Source organism: Acanthochromis polyacanthus, chromosome 9 (genome assembly GCF_021347895.1).
Source record: "Acanthochromis polyacanthus isolate Apoly-LR-REF ecotype Palm Island chromosome 9, KAUST_Apoly_ChrSc, whole genome shotgun sequence".
Taxonomy (NCBI): Eukaryota; Metazoa; Chordata; class Actinopteri; family Pomacentridae; genus Acanthochromis; species Acanthochromis polyacanthus.
The window spans coordinates 8,978,458-8,992,959 of NC_067121.1; the positions used below are offsets into that span (position 1 = coordinate 8,978,458).

At 39.4% G+C, this 14,502-nt stretch overlaps 1 protein-coding gene across 1 annotated transcript in view; it reads left to right on the forward strand.

Moving 5' to 3' along the window:
• Positions 1–14,502, forward strand: part of pard3ab (par-3 family cell polarity regulator alpha, b) — a 335,934-nt gene that overhangs the window by 254,474 nt on the left and 66,958 nt on the right. The window contains exon 22 of the mRNA XM_051953203.1: positions 9,733–10,014. Within this exon, the coding sequence (XP_051809163.1) occupies positions 9,733–10,014 (282 nt within the window). The remainder of the gene's footprint in view (positions 1–9,732; positions 10,015–14,502) is intronic.

A 14,502-nucleotide genomic window follows, 5' to 3' on the forward strand; every position in this document is an offset into this window, starting at 1 on the left:
ATCTTCCAACAGCTTGCAGACAATGTGCTCCTCTGTTTCTGAGCTGTGCTGCATTATGTTACAGCTTCAATGTCTTTCTAATTTGTAATCATACTTTGCTCTGTGTGACTGCAGTTTGCAGTTAAGGCGAAAAGTCCCTGAATTATTTTTATTGCGTGACTGTTGGTCTCAGCTGAATGAATTGATATTTCTCGGCTGTGCTGAGTAATGGATCACTTTTTGTTTTTACAGGATCTGACGCAAACAGTTTATTTTCGACAAATTTTAAATGAGGCATGTAGAACAGAGTGATTTTGATGAAACACCCCAGTCACATAATGGTTTTAACGACCAATGGCAAGTTGAAAATCTGATGATTCTTTCTGTTTTTAAGGTTTCTGGTTTGTATACATGGTGTAATGTTGGCTTTATTTCTTCTTTTTTTCAAACAAAGCATGCTTATCCAACCTACTGGCAGGCTTTGGGTTCCGAGGTTAAATTACATTCTTTAATAACAAACATCATGGAAATCAGGGCTTAGAGCTGGTCAGTCAAGCTCTTCCACAGCTGGGAAACTAGAAACAAACTTTTTATGGTAGAAACTTTCTGCACTGGATCATCACACCAGAAGAGAGTCCTGGTCAAATTGTTAAAACAAAGTTAGAAACACAATGTCTGAAATCCAAACAATTAGAACAGTACCAGACCTGAAGAACACCAGAGTATGTAGACATTGGTGTACAAATATTTATACTTCTTGACTTATGGCTTTTCAGCTTAAAATAAGAATGAAAGAATCCCATTTCCACGATTTTATAGACCAAGCACAATGAATATTTTCTGCTTTGTAATTAAGCTATTTATACAGTAGCTCTATGGTTGAGTTTTTCACTGTTAATGGGTGATGGCCCCAAACCAAACAGCCCCAAGACTACAAGTCCCTTTTCCTACTGCATCACTTTCTCTCTCTCCACCAAACTAAATGTCAGACGGGCACTGTGCCAGTTTTTTGGGGGCGGCAGCTTATAAATGCCAAGGCCATTACAGCCCTGCCAGCTAATTAATTCCCATGCTCTTGGTGTAGGGCAGGAGTCATTACTCCCCACAGTTGCTCGTTATGAAAATTTGGTTGTATTCTTTCTTTACGCCTGCAGAGCAGATAGTCCAATAATACGATAATGGCTGAGTCTTTATTTTTAATTGGCATAAGGTTAGCGCAAATGCCACGTCAGATGATTTGGTTGTTAGGCTGGATATCGTTAAAAGTTCAGAATGGTCCTTTTGTGTGTTAATCCAAACCGTGGCTTCTCTGTTATTTCTTGTTCTCAAATGTCGCAGTAACATGCATTTATTACCAAGATGAAGTTTCACGCAGTTTGGACCCTTCAAACCTCGGCTCCTTTGTGTTATTTCACACATACAGGCACCAGTAAAATGCACCTTTTTGTCCATTCAATCAACCCGTTCTGCAGGTTTAAAGTGTTGTCAGGACACTAAGCCCCAATGGATTCAGTTGTATTTTTTGTGACTTTCAAACAAATTAAATTGGAAGCATTTTCCTTTTTTCTTTCCTGTTGGTATCCTCCAGATGTGAATTATTAGGTCTTAAGGTATTGCAGAAGTTTCCACAACTTTGTTTTGTATACTGTTAAAGGCAATGGAGGGTGTGATGTTGATTTATGTAAAATCTGCATCAGAAAATGAAAGTTTGTTGATGTCCTTATATTAGCTCAATCTAAATCTATTTGGAACTCATAGAGGTGTATTTCTTATGACAAGTTGTAAAGAAGTAGACACAGTATTGTTTTGGACATGTTTCTTCAAACTTATCCTAGAGGCTTAGTAGTAGGTGGGTTATTTATTTAGTGCATCTATTGTTCTTTCTTTTGTTATTGGTTTCCTTGTGGATTTTTCAGGGCAGGAAAGAACAAAGAGAAATCAGGAAAGCTCGTAGATGAGGAACAACAAAACAGCCGAATGGAGGGAGGCAATTTCTGCATCCACAGAGCAGGAACTGTCCTGGGATCGTCTGACAGTAGCTCTCAAGTCAATGCATTAATTATTTTGTTCAGCGTAGGGTGTTTGACTAACTCCAACCAAGCGTTCCCCTCTTCCCCCGAGCACCCAAAAGCACAAGCACGCCTCTAGTTGGTGTTTACCCATTAGCCGAGATATACTGATATTGACGGGGCGATCCTGTGGAGCATGTGCCTGCTTTGGTGTTAAACAACGATCCGGTTAACTGTTTCACCGAGCTGCCCTCCAAAAGGTTCAGCTGGGAGCTTTGACACCTCGCTGCAGAGTTTATTGATTGACCACCGCTGGAGGCTACAGTTAATCCAGCTGTGATTGACTAGATGGATGGATTTCCTCACAGGTTTAAGTCTTGGGTCTCAGAGGACTCCACACCAATCCAGACTGGCAGCTCAGAAAGTATGCTGCTGTTTAGTATGACTGATATCGTCATTTTTGAAGAGCCAATATGGCCATAGCTGTATTTTATATCATACTTGGCCTGAATCAGATCAGTCATTGGTTAGAAACATCAACATTTGAATTTGAGACCTCGGCTTAGACCATCACTTGGGGACCAACCATTGATACAACAGTTTTCTTCTCGAGATTCAGAAGTCCAAACCTAGTATTATAATTTTTTACACAATGCTCTTCCAACACTTACTGTCAGTTGACTTGGAAGACTTGCTTTTGTTTTTGTCTTATCTCTCTTCAGAGACGTTCTACTTCTCGGTGTTTACTGTGATCCTGTCAAGTTCTTAGCATGTGAAAAACCTACTTGGCAATAAAAGCAATTCAGATATTGGATGCTACAAGGTATTCTGCCCAAAAATTGATCCAATGCACCCAACAATTTTTGCTTTCGACATCTGTGGATTCAGTCAAATCACGCTTTGACTTCAGTGACTGTTTTAAGAAGCAGTCATAAGTCCAAAGGTTACAAGTTCAATCTATACAGCAGGCACCGTGCTGAATATGAAGCCATTCATCTCAGTGAACTTCCCTTGACCTACACACTTGCTCAGTACTACTATTCAAGTTAAGCAAGTGCACAATGCGTTTTTTTGTTTTCCTGCATCACTGATGTCGCATAGATGTATGTATGTAAGACTTTTGAAAAATGTCTTTAGAATTCTTAATTCCATGGTTGCTGTTTGTTAAGGCCTGATTGTGTTGTGAAAATCTGCAACACTCACCATAGAAACTTCTTTAAAACTGGCTTAGGCTACTTGTCGTCAAATCATAATACATTTCCAAACACGCATGTTATCAATCCAAAAGGACTTTTAGCAGCCATCTTATCCCGCTGGACCTTCTCCCTTCGTGTACTTCCTGCCTTTCACAGCAATCTGTCAGTTGTGTCAGCATTACCGCTAAGAGGACGGTTTATTACACTCCGAGCACAATGGCACATAATGGACCATTGTTCTGGCTTGATGTGGTAGAAAGGTCACTCGTCAAATACATTTCTTCTACCATAATGTCCCATCCTGCCATTTCTATACCCTTTTATCTGCTGCCTCTTCCTCTCTTTCTGCTCAGCTTTTTTTTTTTTTTTTTTTTTTTCAACCTCTGGCTCTTTATTTACTACCTCTCGTTGCTTTTCTTAATCATTCACCTTTCATGCTACGAGTATTTTCATCTACCATCAAGGTTGGAAAGAAAACATGGTTTTGCTTATCCAAGGGACTGACAAGCTAGTGATTAGGCCAAGTGTGGTTTCCTTCCTGTTCCACTTCGATCAACCAAATTGTGTTTGTGAATTATTTTTAACAGCATTGCTTTTACGAGCATGTCGTGTTGACATACAGAGATGGAGACTTTGTCTTAAAGCAACACTCAGGGAGCCGAACAGTTGCTCTCTGTGGACTTTAAAGGCGGCTTGGAGGCATTGGACATTTTGAAAAGCTTGGTCTTTTGTCGAGGATGACAGCAGCAGTTATCCTGAATTCACTCTTGCTACAATGGGTTCCAATAGTGACCCAGTTCTACGGAAAAAAAGTCAATCAAGACATCCATGTCAGCCAATGGAATTGGATGAATGTATTGCTGCAAAAGTTTTTCTTTAACATACTTTCTCACAAAATACAATTGTCACTGTAACAACTGTTCTCCACAACTGTTCGACTGTGTAGGTAGGAGATGACAAAAATAGCTAGCTATGTTGGTGATGAATGAAAGATGATTTTGCGTAAAAAAAATCTCATTGTCTGAGAAAGCAGGAAGTGAAGGATGCTGGCAAAGTAGTTTAATAACGATTGATGTAAATCCAAGCGATACTTAGAACACTTGCCTGAAAGTGAATGTGAATGTGAACACTCAGAAAATAAAATAATGACATTTATTTCTGTTTAACACACATTATTATGAATTCAAAGACATAGTCATAAAGTTTCCCACTTTCAAAGTTTCCAAACCAGATTCCAAACATCTCCCTGACACAAAGTTTAAAAGATATCTCTGCTTCCAACATTTTATGATGCGATATATGAAATGGAAAGGCTAAAAGAAAAGAAATCTGTAAGTCCTTGATATCTTTAGACTGCTCTAGGATAAAAACACCCCACAAGATACAGTTGTCTGGATAACCCTTATAATCACCAATATAAGAGTGTAAATATCACCCATACATTTGTTGTGCTGAGTATTTCAGTGTTTCTTTTTACAACTAAAATGTAATCCGTGGGAATGTTTCTACTGATCCTAGAATAGGTTCTTGTGGATTTTTTTGAAACTCTGACAGGGACTTTGCGATGTTTTTTTTTTTTTCAGTATAGAGCAGCTGGTTTCAGATTAGGCTGCAGCCCTGTGTCAATGTATTTGTTCTTGAGGTTTGCCAAGTGCAGTGTATAAACGTAGCTACAGGTTATCTGGAGAATTTAGGACTTCCTTCTGTCAGTGGAAGCATGAGATATATGAAATGCAAAGGCTTAAAGAAAAGAAGTTTGGGAATATTTAGTATCTTACTGCGGGGGAGAAAAAAACACCCAACAAGATCCACATGTAAAATAGCTCTTGTAGTGAGAATGTAAGAGTGTAAAAATGCAGGTATCAATGTTACTGAAAATAGCCTAGGTAGAACCTGGTACAAGCACGTAAAAATGGAAGATATATTGCTTTTCTCCAGTTTGTGTTGTGTTAAATTGATTATTTTCAAGTTTTTAACTCTTGGTTGAGCCATTTGTAGACGCTTTCTTGTTCCCTGCAATTTTAATGGGGATTTTTACATTGTTTTCTGACATTTAGTGTATTAAGCAGTGTAGTTAACTGAAAAACTTAAGAAAAGCACATTCAAGATTTAGTGTATTTGCACGTCACACCCGCGGTTGCAGTGGCACAGTGACATAAAATGGATAGTGAGTGAGTGAGTGAGTGCACAAATGTAGGTCTTGTTTTATCCTGCAGCTCTTAAAATTGTGTACTTTCTCCCACAACCCAACTGGTTCTCAGCTGCATCCTTCCTCACTCAGAAACTGGGCCTGTTGACCCGTCCTTTACCTCCTTATGGAAAGGGGCTGCACAGAGAAGGCCAGGCGCTGGATTGGTATGTCTGGCCTTATCTTATCAGCCACTGCGCTTGTGTATACAATCAGTAGCTGTTCCCAGTGCTGCCGCTGCTGCTGCTCTCTCTGATGGAAAACACTGTTTTCCTCTGGGTTTAAAGATAGATCCCTCAAGGGCCCCACTTCCTTCTGTGCTATTAGATAATTGCTGAGTCCACAAGTAGTGAAGACACTGCGTACAAATCCACCGGCTTTCATTTGAAGTTGTGTGAACAAGTGTACTTCTTGCTTAAAAAGATCGTTACCCCTCCTTTTTCCAGATTCAGTGGGGAGCTCTTAAAGCCATCAAGTTCATTAACAGCTGCGTTTTTTAGTAGTGTTTCCAAGCATTTTGACTGAGTTTTCCTTTAAACCACATTTTGCACTCTCCAATAGGGAGTCCTCCATGTTAGACTTACTGTTTCATTATGCACAGCATGCAAATTTTCTGGAGGAAGCGTTTCAGATTTTTGCCCGCTGAGTTTTCAGTGAAGTTGCACCCCCTACCTCGTCACCACCGCGCTTGTCCCATTCGCTTTCCCACTGCCATTAAAAAGGGGCCCTGCAGAAAAGAGAGCAGTATGATAATTGGTAGTTGTAAAGCTCTGATAATTGGCAAGACTGTAATTACGGGGCTGCGCGATAGGTAGTCCCCCTGCTATAGAAAATGGTGTTGCCAGTTACTCACAAGATAATGGCCTGAAGAGACAGAGCGAGTGTGTGATTTTTGTGTGTATGAGTTGTTGTGTGTGTGTGTGTGCGAGACAGGAAAGATGTCAGAGGTGTTTGCGTGTTGGAAACAGAAAGCGAAAAGCATGTTAGCTATACATTAGAGGCTCTCTGAGTACAAAGTGCTCCCTTGTACAAGGTGTTATGGGGGCGAGAGACTATTATACATTGTTTATGGTATTATTCAGTGGGGGAAGAGGAAAAAAAAAGCATAAATAATAGACTCCACGTCTTCTCTCTGTTCTATAATGGAAAGTTAAAAAGCCACAGCAAACAATCAGCAGATGTTACAAGGGTTTGTCTGCTGTTTTTTTAGCATGACAGCGTGAGATTTACAACATCTCCGAGCCCACACGGTGTTCACACTACATCGCTTTATCAACATTAGGGTTTTACCTAACAAAGTGGAAACAAGTAAAGCACCAGGCTCAGTTTCCCGTGGAGCTGTTTCAACAATTATTCATACAGAATGTCACTGCCATCCATACATTTGTTGTGCTAAATATTTCAGTGTTTCTTTCTCCAAGTAAAGTGCAATTCATGGGACAGTTTCTATTGAAACTACCAAAGGTTCTCATGGATGTTTCTGAAGCTCTGACAGTGATTTGCAGTTTTTTACAGGATACAGCAGCTGGTTACAGATTGGACTGCATTTATTTATTTCAGAGCTTTGCCAAGCACAGTGTGTGAACTTGGCACAGGATATCTGGAGAATTTAGGACTTCCTGCTGTCCATGGAAACGTATACAAATCAAAGCCTGCAAAATCCACCAGCAGCTACTTCATTTCCAACTCTTTGTGTGATGAATTATAAAGGTGTGGATGACGGAGAATCTACTCGCAGTCTTTTCTCAGGACAAGCATTTGTTTCAAGCACCGTTTGTTTTCCTGACATGTTTGCAGTCGACACATTTGCACTGCAGACAGACCTCATGTTCGCAGATGTTGCACCTCACAGGCTTGGGTGAAAGATCAAATTTACATCATGCATACGTCTGTGTATAATCGCACACATGTGGACATGAAAAGCATGATTTGGCATTAATTGTTGGTTGTTTAAATGGCTAAGACCAACATAAATACTGTGATTTCCACGTTTTAAGCTATCAAACTTAAATGGCAACAATTGAGCATGTGTTGTCTTTGAATGATTGAATGATTTTCATCACTAATTATTCTCAGTTATTTTTTCAGTTAAGTATGCAGTCTGAAATTACTGAAAAGTGAGACGTTGTTCTGTCAGACCAACAGTCCAAACTCCCCAGAAGACTAAGAAGCTGAAATTGGCAATTATTCACCTTTGAGTGGCTGGAAGCAGAAAATTTCTCGCCCTGCTGATTAAAAATTAAATGACTAATCAAGTATTAAAATAGTTGCAGATTGATTTACTTTTCTCTGTGTCAGCTCTAGTCATTTGCCAATATTGGAAAGTCGGGTCACATAATTTTATATTATGACAGAGCTATTGGGGTATAGTATGCATAATTTACTTGAAACACAATAGAGAAGGCATTCATTTATACGTGTATTGTATGTATGATAATGATGTCTGTTTGTGGTTCTCCAGTGAATCTTAGTAACAGCAGAATTATAGCAGAGCAAAGACACCAAAGTTGAATGGTCGTTTTAGCTGAATCCAATCAGTAGTTTTGGGGTTTTTTATATTACCTATATGCTCGACTTGAGTGCTCTTTGCTTCTTCTGGCTTCATTAACTCAGGCTGAATTTAACAAAAGAGGCCATTTATGCCCTGAAAGCGTTTCTAAAATAACTATTTACAATGAGGTTACTCAAGTTTATTCTTCTGTCAGTCTTCTAATGGTCAGTCATCAGAGAGAGGAGTGCCGTGAAATATGGGACAGGAAATGTGATATTTTCTGGTTACTTTATTTTGCTTTTTTCAAAAGAACAAGCAACATTTACAGTACCTTAGGGTAACATATAATCATGACAGTTTGACAGGTCTTGATATCTTGATCCAGCAGTAGCATATGAATGTAGTCGGCAACATAACGATGCTTACAGGCAGCCTACAAAATCCAACACTGATAAGATTTCTGGATAGATTAGACTATTGTGGGCAAAAAACAATATACAGCCTTTATAGATAACTCTTGTACATACCAAGATAAGAGTTGGAAAATAAAGACAGGATAATTACACTGCAAATAGCCTTAGGGCTAAAAAAATAAAATAAAATTACTGGTGCCAGCATCTCAAATTTGAAGATTTTTTGTATTTTATTTTATTTTTTTCTGAGTTTCTGTTATGTTTGGTTGAATGTTTTAGAGGTTTGGACTCTTGGTTGAGTCATTTGTAGATGCTATCTGGGTCTTTGCAAATTTCTGAAGGAAATATGTGCACTATTTTGGCATATTTTCCAAACTAAACAATGCATTTGATTAAAAAAAATCAATCAACAGCACATTCAGCATTGTCTTAATTTCAAATTTGTTGTAGCTGCACAAATCACAAATGTAGGTCTTTGTTTTTTCCTGCAGCTCTTGTTGCTGTGTCCTTCATCATCAGTGTAATGCGGTATGTTAGGGTAGCACATGCGCAAGATGTTTTACAGCTCTTAACAGCTAAACCCAATGGCAGCATAAGGATGAAGTAGCTAATAAAATCCCAACTGAAATGACAAGGTAAGTCTGTGTCAGAAAACCCACAAATTTAGTTAAAGTGCAACAATTCTGTCAAGAGGAAGGTCAAAGATACAACCAGAAGCTTGTTGACAGCGACAAAAAGCATCTAGTTGAGCTGAAAATGGCCAAATATCAGTACTGCAGTATGTATGTTTTTGACCCTACAAATTTTGTCACATTTCAAGAAAACCTGTAATAGCTCTATGAAATAACCAAAATATGTCGTTTTTTTTTTTTTTTTTTGTGACAGATGCATTTCTTTCAGTGATTCCACCAACAAATCAGAGTTATAGGAGTCATTGGAAACTCAAGTCCTCCATGATATACTCTGCTGTTCAAAAGTTTGGGGTCACACAGACATTTTAATGTTTTCCATGAGAAGTCACACTTTTTTTCCATGTGCTAACATAACTGCACAAGGGTTTTCTAATCATCAGTTAGCCTTTCAACACCATTAGCTAACACAATGTCGCATTAGAACACAGGAGTGATGGTTGCTGGAAATGTTCCTCTGTACCTCTATGGAGATATTCCATTAAAAATCAGCTGTTTACAGCTAGAATAGTCATTTACCACATTATCAATGTCTAGACTGGACTTCTGATTAATTTAATGTTATTTTCATTGAAGAACTGCTTTTCTTTCAAAAATGAGAACATTTCTAAGTGACCCAAACTTTTGAACGGTAGTGTATGTGGTATTTAAATGTGAATGCAAACTTTTGTTCACGACTGTTTAAACTGTGTTCATTTTGACATAACATAAAAATTTCTGCCTGTAAGTTTAGATTTTCAGTATTAGCATCTTCTTCCTCTCATCTTCAGGATCCAAGCAAAGACCAGGGAGCTGAGGGAGCGTCAGGCCCGAGAACGGGACTACGCCGAGATCCTGGACATACGAACGCCTGAGAGATCCTCCGAGGAGGAGCATCCGTACACCGGCATCAACGCCCTCAACAGCTCCGTGGACAGCGGCCACAGTCGGCCCCACAGCCCTCGAGACGACCTCCCCCACATCCATCCGCTCCACCAGCACCAGCACTCCGATACCCTCTACACCCAAGTCAGCAAGGCCCGCAATGATCGGCCTCCATCTGCAGACAGGTAGGATTGGATTTAAGCATTTAGAGCGTTCTGTTGAGGGGTCAGCTTGAATTTACCTCATTTCATGTCTTCTCATCTCCCTCGAATAACAAAACTCATTATTTTGTAATACCACTCGATGCACAATCTCCCGTGGATGCCGTTTCCCTCCAGGCCAAGTGACGGGCTGCCAATCACAGAGCTGCAACCTTTTTACCTCCGATTCAAAAAGCGCGACTCGCTCTCGGTGTGTCAGTAAAAGGTCTGTCCGGGCCGCACTCTGGCCTTCCCAGCTCCACTAACTCTGAGGCAGCATTATTGCAGAGAGACGGCAGGCCGGCTATCACACCTGGAGGAGAAAATAATCACAGCAACAGAAGGCAGGCGGTAAATGTCAGCTCTCCGACTGCTAGACACCGTGTGCTGTTCTCAGGGGGATGTGGGATTACTCAGGGGAGGCAGCGAGTGAATGGGAACCTTTGAATATCTGTCTCTCTTTCTGCCTCTCTTGACCTTTCTACCTCTCCTTCTCCGTCTTTTGTTCTCTTGTTGATTCTCTCTTATTGCCACCTTTTCACTGCATTTCCGTCATATTTCTAAAAATAATTCACCCGCAGCAGCTCAGACCTTGCGTGTCCTCGATTGACAGCTTTCAATCACTTTGAAAAAAATCATCTTTTCCTGGCATGGAGATCCTTTTTCCTTTCCGTGTCTGTTTTGTATTCATATGCAGCAGCCAAGTGGTTCTACTAGACTCAATGTTTAACCAAAAGTCCACTGCAGTGAAAGCCAGAATGTTCTCAAACCCTGCCTCTTGTCGGCTGCAGCAATTCTCAGCACTGCCGGTCTGTGCTGAGCCGCTCCCCAATCCTCCTCCGATCAATGAACGGAGCGATTCGTCGCCCTTAAGATGGATTTGGGAAACTTAAGTTGAAGCCAATCGAGGAAAGCCTGCAGTGTAGCAGAGACGGGCAGAGTCGGCTCAGGCGAGCACATTCACAGCTGAATGAATGGGTTTGTCTTAGTCGAGGTTTTCACGCATCCCCAGATGGCCTCAGCAGCCTGTGTCTACTTGAAGAGAGCTGTAGCTCGTATTGATTCATAATTCATTGTGCTGCTGTTGTCACTGCACGTTGTCTTTTCTTTCTTTTTTTTTTTCCAGTCTCTGATCTTCTGCTGTGTTGAGGCACGCAGATGCACAGCAGATTATATACTAGCATTATATGTATGGAGTCTGATTTAATTAGGTGATAGAACTCACTCATGATTTCCTGTGTAATTACTATCTTATTTACATTTGTAGCCATTTCACTTGTTTCATACATAAGCAACTATTTTTCCCTGCCTTCGCTTCTTTTTTTTTTTTAGCTCTATACCTTTTCTAAGTGAACATGTTGAAATGTGGAAGTGTGACGGCAGCAACAAGGAAATGGATGAGCACTCAAATGATTTCGTATCAGGGTTTTCTTTCTATTGTTTAAGTGGCTCATAATCCAAAAATGTAGCGTATTCATCGGTTCATCTTCTCAAATATAAGGATGTGTTGATCTTTCTTTTGGTTTATATGATTAAAAATTGGAATTTGGATATTTTGGACATAGAAAACAGCTGTCATACATCAGGCTGTTCGAGCCTTTGTTTGAAAAATAAGGCATACATTAGTCAGTAACTTAGAATTCATAGTTGGAAGAGGTCGATCAAGGCATTTTTTACTGATTGGTATCAGTATGAACTTAAGCAGAATCCCTTTGCTTATGTCCGCTCCGCTGTCACGTAGATCTTAGAGAACATTTTGAATAGTTTTCTTGGTTATCAGATTGTGCTAATGTTGCCGTTTTACTCAGTGAACACATAATTTGGGCTGCTAAGGTCCTCTGCTACAGATGAGATACAGACAAACTGTCCTAGTTGATCCTGGCTTGTTTTAAACACGACATCTGGCCAGAACACATTAAGTGTCACAGAAGTCTTTGTCATGGTGCCTGTTGCTAGCTAAACTGTGCTCTTTCCTTGCCCACACACAACTGCCACAGATCTCTACAGTGTTAAACAGTAGCAGGCTGTACTTGATGGTTTAAACAGGTTCTACAGCTTATGTACCGTACATTTTCTGACATACAGAAAATATGTTTTTGCTGTCATTTTGAGCTACCATGCCATGTCCACCCTCAGAGACAGCTTTACAACAAGGTTCATGACCACCTAAGCAGCATTAAGGAACAGCTTGGAGGATGAAATGCAAATTATTTCTTCATGGATTGCTAGGCTATTTACCTGTCAAGCATATGCACCGGGATGATTTTAATGACTTGAATGTATCTGAATTGTGTATTATCTAGTAAAATAGAAGCAGATCAGTATCTGTGGTGTAATTGAAACCCTAAAATATACAACCATGTCTGATAAACTTCAATGGGTCACTGCATTTCATTACACTCCAGGCTTTCACTAGCTGCTCGACTGTTCTTTAGAAACATTAATCTTTATTGCAAGTCATTTTCCTACAGCACAAAGACTGAGCTGAGACAACGATTGAACTTTCCTATTAATGTTAGTAACTAGTCTGACTTCAGTTAGCCTTTGGCAGACTTGTGGGCACTGAGAGCACAAAATGTGTTTCGATCTTTTTCTCCTTGAATGAAGTCTTTGTCGATTATCTTCAGTGTAAGTTTTCACACTGTACATCAAGCCCCCTTTTCTAACTATGCTGCCCCAGAACTGGAACACTTGCTCTTTTAAGGAGGCTGTGATTGCAGCAGTGTAAGTGCCACGAACAGAAACATTCTTAAAGATATTGTGTTTCGTTCCCAGATCCCCAAACAGAAGAAAAATATACCTCCTGAGAGAATCAGGAAGTGTGTTTCCTGTTTCCTGTCTGCCCCCTACTGAACAGGAAGTGAATTAAACCCAGCCGTGGCGGGTGTGGGAGGGGAGGGCGTCCCAACCGACGGGGGAGTGTTTGTTATTATGGGATTTGAATGACAGCATGAGCTGATATCGGAGCTTTAGGACTGTGGAGATTTGATCAAAGCAATAACATGTCCATAGAAACTGAGAGTGAAGGAAAATGTTATTTTTCTCCGATACTTATGTTTCTCTTTTAAAATGGCTGGCACGCCGTGATAAGTTCAAATGTAAACAGCTTTAGATTTCGCCCGAGTCAGCTTCAGTGCTCGCCGTGCTCAGGATGCTTCTGCGTGTTCGATAGAGTTTTTTCAGTTTCAAATCAGGAAATCGTTTTGGTTTGCTGAAGAGGAGCAGATTGATCTCTGTTGTGTTATGCCCATTCCGTGCCCCGAATCAAACACGATGTGGTTTTCTAAATGTCACGGTTGTATATTAGTGTTTGCATAGTCTGTTTGTTGGTGCTGCCATGTTGTGACTGTCACAAGATTATGACTCAGAATCAAACTGGAGTCAAAGCTGAATCACATTAGATGCAGCTTCAGTATATAGCATAATAATAATACTAATACTTCACATGGCAGCTATTTTAACCAGGATACATAGTGCTTTAGACAGCAGAGATCACCTTTTAAAGCAGTGACCCATGCTAAAAGTGAATTTCTCGTGAGTAAAACAACTGATGAAACAAACTAGATTCCAAAAGTCATGCATTAAAACATGAAAATACATAGAAGTACACAAGATAAACCACAATAAAACCTGTGTTATCGTTTGGTAGACTGTTATGTGACTGAGGTGGGAATATAATAATTACAGTTGTCTTTAAGACACACAAGTATGGCTTTTAGCTGTCCACAACGTGCTGCTCTGCATCACAACTAATGATTTTGACTTTAAGTTTGCTTATAGTAGCATAACCCTGTGACCAACAAGCCTTAAGAGTAGGAATAATACAAAACAGAGCTAATACAACAAATATTCGACAGATTATGGGATCCAATATTTGTTTTTTTTCCTGATTGTCTATGTTATTTAAATGTTGGTGTGAATAAATATAATAATATAATAAATGTATTTTTTAATAACTGATCTCTAATACAAATAAATGTATTTAAAATGTACAATTTTGGCTCCGAACACCGCAGAATTAATATTTTTGAAGACCTCTCTTAGTTAAATATATGTAAAACACAAGTAAACATGACATTTCAGCAAAGCTTTGTGATGGAATTTGTGTGAATTTAAATTTTGACACAAAGATTTAAATTGTTTATGTAGGTCCCCAATATTTTTTGTTTTTCATGTAGTGATTATTTATAACCAGTATTGGTATCATCCCTGAAACGAAAGCATATCATAGACCCTTAATAAGAAAGAAGATTTAAAAAAAGGGACTTCTGTATTATTATGTAAACGGGATAGAGTATTACAGTAGTTTATAAGAGAGACAAGAATGTCCAAAACAGGATTCTCTGCATCACAGCTGATCTGCATTTGATTGTTTTGACTGTCAGTTTGCAGATTATACAAAAACATAGTAAATAATAGATCAAAAAGTAGATAAATATTACAGTTTTAGAATTAAATAAGGCATAGGTAAAA